Here is a 6,852-nt window from a genome sequence, read left to right as displayed (position 1 = left end):
AACCATCCACTGTGACCACCTTTCCTAAATAACAAACTCTCAGCTTGAACAGATTATATTTCTTCGCTTTCAGGTTGATACCATGCTCTTGCATACGTTTCAGCACCTGTTGCACGTCTTCTTCATGTCCCATAAACGTCTTACTGTAAACCAAGATATCGTCAAGATAGGGAATACAGATCGCGTCCCACAAGCCCTCTATCATGGTAAGTGACAAAGGGTCTTTAAAGGTCTGATCACCCAAGGTTAATTTTCGTATTTCAATAACTTCTCCCAGTACTTTTATAAGAAAAGTATGGGAACAAGATAGGTGAATTTGCTCTTTGATGTTAGGGGTTAGTTTATCCATGAAACACTCAAAAGACAACAATCTGCATGCACTTGTTAGGAAACTCGACCAACACAGCTTTCCTCTTGAACACAACGTTTAATGCGCATTAGACATCGATATACAACCTTTTGACGTCTGAGTGACATTACAACACTTTCGATATACGAGCGAGCAGGATGCGAACAAGGGCACGTGACGTACAAAGCTAATTTACTAGGGTAGGGCAGGGTAGTCATAAGTCCAGTCTTATCACGTTTCTTAACCACCCTTCCTGATCGGGTGCGACAGGCTGTAACATCCTCCCCACCTTGTCCTCCTTCGGGGAGGAAAACACTGAGTCTAGGTTCAGGAACAGGAACACTATGAGCGGGAACAACATTCGACTGCAGTTTCTCCCCACCATGTAAACAAACTTCTTCTTCTTGACTGGCTTGTGGGGTGGCCGATTCTATTTCCAATCTATGCAGACGTTGTACAGGCCTACTTAGGATGCTCTTTTGTACTCTCACTGTTACAGTTCGTACAAGTCCGTCTTTGCCAAGGTGGACCTTTTCAACTCTACCTAGCGGCCATTTTCCACGAGAAACGTTATCTTCAGAGACCAGCACAATATCTCCTACTTGAGTGGGCGCTGTTTCCTTCTGCCACTTGTTTCTCACTGTAAGCTGATAAAGGTACTCTTGCTTCCACCTTCTCCAGTAGTGGTTGAGCAATCGTTGGAGAAAGAGATATCTTTCCATAATTCGCTTACTAGACTCTTCCAATTGATCATCTTCAGCGTCAGGTAACTGTTTAAACAATCTGCCAATGGAAAGATGAGCAGGTGTGATTGGTAATGGATCTCTGTTGTCGACACTTGCTATGGTCAGAGGTCTGGAGTTGATTACACCTTCTATCCTGATGAGAAGTGTATTCAGCTCGCTGAAGGAGAGAAGTGCTCTTCCAAGAACTTTGCGCAGTGGTTCCTTAACTGCTGTACAAAATCTTTCCCACCATCCACCTCTCCATGGTGAGCGTTCTGTGATGAATCTCCGCTTAATCCCTTTAGCTGATAACTCTGACTTTTTTCGATCTTGATCCAAAGTGTCCCACAGCGACTGGCTCTGTGACTTTGGCTGGTCATACAACTTCTTAATCTCTCTACTTGCGGCTTTGAAGGTTTTTGCATTGTCTGACCACACTGTATGACAAAGACCTCTGCGATTTGTCATGCGACTGAAGGCTTGCAGAAATTCATCTGTCGTTAGGCCATTTGTAAGCTCCAAGTGAGCCATACGCGACGATGCACATGTGAACACACATACATATGCTTTCTTGACACTTGAGCCCTCTTTTACGTATAAGGGTCCAGCAAAGTCAGTACCAATGTGTACAAATGGTAAGGAGGTTGACACTATTTCCTCAGGTAGTGATCCCATCTTCTGTGTGCAAGGACCGACTCGCTGTCTCTGGGAAGGCACACATCTTATGATAACACGTTTGACGTCACGCCGTCCTTGGGTAAGCCAAATCCTCTGTCGTGGACCTGCATGCAACTGTGGTATAACCATGAGTAACTCTTCTTTCCTCTTCGCAGGATTCAGAAACGACTGAGTAGGTTGAGACGCACAAGGATGCAACAGCCGTGGGGGTCTATTCCACCACAGCATGCTTGAAATCATATCACCACAGGTCAATCCGCGTGTCAACAAATCTGCTGGATTTTCTTTGCTAGGACAATACTTCCAGTATTCAGGGTCCCATGTTGACTGTATTTCTGCTACTCGGCTTGCTACGAATGGCCTCCAACAAGAACTCCATCCTCAGATCCAATGAAGTGCTACCATGCTATCTGTCCAACAAACGACGCTATCCATCTTGATTGGCAGAGTCTCTGCAACATATTTCAACAATCTGGCATTCACTACTGCCGCTAGAAGCTCTAATCTTCGAAGTGACACTGTCTTGATAAGTGCAACTCTGGATTTTGACATAACTAGCTGTGATGACACCTGACCATGCTTATTGGTTATTCGAATATACACTGTGGCTCCATACGCCTTCGGGGAAGCATCTCCGAAACCGTGTAATTCGATCCTATGGTTAGGGGTGACACCATTTCCAAAGCAACGGGGAATGGTCACGTCTTTCAACTGCAACAAATCTGATTTCCATGATGACCACTTCTCTTTGGTGTCACTGTCCAATGGGTCATCCCACTGTAGTCCCCTCCGCCACAGCTTTTGGTAAAAGATTTTTCCTCTTACAGTGAAGGGCGATATCAGTCCCATTGGGTGAAACATTTTCGATGCTAGGCTCAGTACGCTTCTCTTCGTTATTGGATCATGACATGAGATGATGCCGTTTGGTGCCAGGAATCTGAAGCAGTCAGAGGTCAAGTCCCATGACACACCAAGTGCCTTGAGCGGCTCACTTGAACGAGTGGCAACGAGGCTCTCTTAGCTGGGTCTATGCTATCCATTACAAGCTCTGAGTTGCTTGCCCACTTTGTCAAGTTAAACGCTGCTGTGAACATGATTTCTGACATGTCCTGTTGAAGTTTCAAGGCAGAGCAGTCTGTCTCGGCTCCTGTTAAGCAGTCGTCCACATACATGTTTTGTAGGATTTCCCTTGCAGCATCAGGGAATGTCTCTGCGTACTTCTTGGCGTGATTATGGACGGTTGCGATTGCAAGAAATGGACTATGAGTTCACTCCAAATGTCAATCTTTGCATTCTGTAGACTTTGGGTGCTTCATTGATCTGCAAATCTCTCCATAGGCACCGGTGTACATCTTGCTCCTGGTGCAAGCTTTACTTGAAGAAACATCTTCTCAATATCTGCCATTAGGCCGATTCTGTGGGTACGAAAACGGATGAGAACAGATGTCAGGTTAGGTTGTAATGCAGGACCAGGAAGGACGTAATCATTGAGAGAAACTCCACCCTCTTCTCGTACAGAAGCATCAAATACAATTCTGCACTTTGTTGCCCTTTTGTCTGCGCAGAACACTGCATGGTGTGGCAAGTAACGTAAAATACCATCTTCATTTCTCTGCTCAGATACTTCTTCTGCAAAACCTTTCTCTACATATTGGTTGATTGCAGCACCGTAAGCTTCAGCTTTAACAGGATCTCGTTTCAGCCTCCTTTCGATGCTTTCGAGTCGTCTCACAGCTTGTGCATAATTGTTCTCTAGTCTGGGGTGATCCTTCCTCCAGGGCAGTTGAACTTCATAGTTTTGTCCATCAAATTTTAGTCCTTTGTTGAACTCAGCAACTGCATATTCTTCCTCTTGAGACATGTTGGGTTTTCAGCTTCAGTAATGCCAATTGATTCTAGTTCCCAGAACCGTTTTAAACTCGTAGTGACTTCATTGTTCTCTATCACTGTCAACATAGATGTTGAGTGCTTTGAATAGCAATCAATGGGTCCTGTAAGAATCCAGCCAAGGTGAGATTTTACGGCAATCAACGAATCAGCAGTTGGTCCTCTCTTGTGTATTCCAGTTACAAATGAGTAATAGTAATCTGCACCGATGAGAACATCTACTTGAACTGAATTACGAGGGTAGGAGTCGGCAAGAGTTAAACCTTGTAGGTGAGGGTTGTTCTGAAGATTTAACCTGACAGTACCAAATGGGTTGCAGATCTTGGGTATGGTAAGGGCTTCCATTTCTACAGCTTCCGTTGGTTCTCCCTTAATTGGTAAGAGAGCGAATCGTACTCTTTGTAATCTCTTGGTTTCACTGGTTTCCCCACCTAATGTTGTGACACTCAGTAACTCTGTGGGACCTTGCAGGCCAAGAGACTCTGCAATGTTCTTACGTAGGTACAAGCGTTGACTTCCAGAATCTAAAAGAACACGAACTGTCATTTCCTGACCATTCACAGATAACCTTGCTACCGCTGTCTGAAGAAGTGTCTCCTTCACATGCAAGGTAGGTTGGGTTGAAGCCAGTCCACTAAGGGTGCTATTGGTCACGTGCTGGGGTGAAGTACTGGGTACATGCTGAAGTGTAGAGGTAATTGGGTACTGGGGTGTGGTCGCTAGGGGCTGGCCATTCAATAACTTGTGATGATGTCGACCACAATTTGCAACTGAACACTTGGGTTGGCGACAAATTTTGGAGAAATGCTTGCAGTTGCTAGGCTTTAAACAATTGTAACACAGCTTGCTTTCTTGGACTAGTTTCCATCTTTCATACACTGACTTCCCATTAAACAATGGACAGTTTGGTGAGCCATGATCTGCTTTACAAAAACTACAACTTGGATTATTTAATGGTGGTCATGCTTCACTGAACCCTAGAGCTTCTGAAGTTCTATTTCTGTTCTTCAGTGTATCATAGAGATCTCGGAGTAAAGATGCACTAACACTAGACTTGGCGTCCATCTTAATGACAGATTTCACTAAGGATGAGATTATCACACGCTTTCTTCCATATCTGTGCTTGAGACATTCAACCGCTGATTGATAGTTTGCTCCTGTCACCTCAAACCTTCTATAGTTTGCAAGGCATTACCAGTCAGCACTGAACGCAGATAGGTAAACTTTTAAACGTTTGGTAAGTTATTATTGTTGTGCACTGCAGCTTCAAACTGATCCCAGAAGTTTTGAAATTTCAACACATCACCATTAAACTTTGGTAGCTCAATCCTGGGCAATTTCGGGTTTGATGATTGGCGACTTTCAGTATGTGCACTTTCTTGGGAGCTTTGATCTTTTACTTTGCTTTCCTTACTTTCCTTACTTAGGTATTCATGGGCGGAATCAACAGCTCTATCTATGACATCCAAAAGACCCTTCCAACTACGAAGCTCTTCCTCAATATTCTCTTCTGCGATCAAAGCGATTAGATTATCTGATTTCTCAACTGAAGATAGCTCTCTTGATACTGGGTTAATCTTTCGATTCTGAGCTGTACTTTAGGCCCGGTTCAAACATCGCATTTCACATGTGCCGAATATAACTCCTATTTTAGTCGACTAAAATTATTAAATGCGGCATTTGATTCAGACGTGGAATTTAATGGTGCCGAATTTAACTCCGTCCGCCTTCAATGTTTTTGTTTCCGTGCTACCAGTTGACGAATGCGGCTTTTTTGTAGTAATATCTTCATTGCCAACAGCGTGCTGAAAAGGCGCGGATCGAGTTAAAGCCAAGATGACTCATCTTGGCCTTTACTTGACCCGTCTCTTTTCATCATTTCATTGAAGCACGTTTCCAATATGCCACAGATTTTCCCTCTTTCCACCCAGGAGTGTCCTTTTCATTTTCAAACACCGATTGCCTCATACAATAATAATTGCTACACGTCAAACAAGTATATTTTGTTTTTACAAAGCACGAACTGCACATTCCTTTGCTTCCCGCCATTTTTTCAAAAGTGCTCTTTATACTCTTCTGCGCATGGCATTTACGGATTGTGGTTACAAAATGAATAATAATAATTTACTATAATTTATGTATTATATTCGGCACATGTGAAATGTGACGTCTGAATCAAATGTCGAACTTAAGTTGAATATTCGACTGTTTCAGTCGCAGATTCGACAGAAGTCGAATTTAATTCGAAACTGTCCAATTTAATTGATTCAAACGTCGCATTTCACATGCAGTTAATTCTCAAGTTTTATTCGGCACATGTGAAATGCGACGTTTGAACCGGGTCTTAATCTTGTTATTGGCGTTTTGAATTAGTTCTACGATGTCACGAATCAAATCGTCCATATCCATTTGCAAAGTCTTAGCCTTTTGTTTAATGGAACTTATTTCCTGGGCTTGTTCCTCATTAAACGGTGGAGGAGACTCTTTCAAAACCTCAGTGAAATTCGAGCTCTCTTGCAATTCTGGCTTAACATCAACATTGGACTGCAAAACATATTGAGCGTTTACTAACCGTTCGAGTAAGACCTTCTTTCCAGTCGTTGGCAAACCCTTTTCATTAAGCCTTTCGCAAAGTTCGACTGTGAGGGAAGATAAGTCCTCTTGTTTAAGCATTTCGTTGCCATGATTACTCGCGGCCATCTTGACTCCCACGTGGTAAATTGCTGTTGACTGTACAAAGATTCAACTCAGTCAATCCACGGCATAAATATCGTCTTCATCTGACTTCGAAGGACCAATTAATGTTAGGAAACTCGACCTACACAGCTTTCCTCCTGAACACAATGTTTAATGCTTATTAGACATCGATATACAACCTGTTGATGTTCGAGCGACATTACAACACTTTCGATATACGAGCGAGCAAGATAAGCACAAGGGCACGTGACTTACAAAGCTAATTTACTAGGGTAGGGTAGTCATAAGTCCAGTCTCTCACGTTTCTTAACCACCCTTCCTGATCGGGTGCGACGGGCTGTAACAGAACTAGACAATTGCAAAATAAACAATAGGATGTATGGCTGATATTTGTGTGAAGCCTAAAAGCCATGAAAACTTTGAATTCTGCACTGGTTACCCTACACCATGCAACAACCATTTTCTGGTTATGTTCTATAACAATTCAAATGTAAACTTAAGAGACACCTCTAGTAA

General features: G+C 43.1%; 2 protein-coding genes across 2 annotated transcripts; both read right to left on the bottom strand.

Annotated features, from left to right (window-relative positions):
- Positions 1–2,133: 2,133 nt before the first annotated feature.
- On the bottom strand, positions 2,134–2,613 carry LOC146479928 (uncharacterized). Its single transcript, XM_085110314.1, has one exon. The coding sequence runs from the start codon at positions 2,611–2,613 to the stop codon at positions 2,134–2,136; it is 480 nt and encodes a 159-aa protein (XP_084966440.1).
- Positions 2,614–3,064: 451 nt separating this feature from the next.
- LOC146479927 (uncharacterized) lies at positions 3,065–3,613 on the bottom strand. The gene has a single exon (XM_085110313.1). The coding sequence runs from the start codon at positions 3,611–3,613 to the stop codon at positions 3,065–3,067; it is 549 nt and encodes a 182-aa protein (XP_084966439.1).
- Positions 3,614–6,852: the final 3,239 nt, after the last annotated feature.

This window comes from Pavona decussata, unplaced genomic scaffold, assembly GCF_977016875.1.
Source record: "Pavona decussata unplaced genomic scaffold, jaPavDecu1.1 SCAFFOLD_58, whole genome shotgun sequence".
Classification (NCBI taxonomy): Eukaryota; Metazoa; Cnidaria; class Anthozoa; order Scleractinia; family Agariciidae; genus Pavona; species Pavona decussata.
Note: the sequence above shows the minus strand (reverse complement) of the source record. Positions and strands in the feature narration are given on the sequence as shown.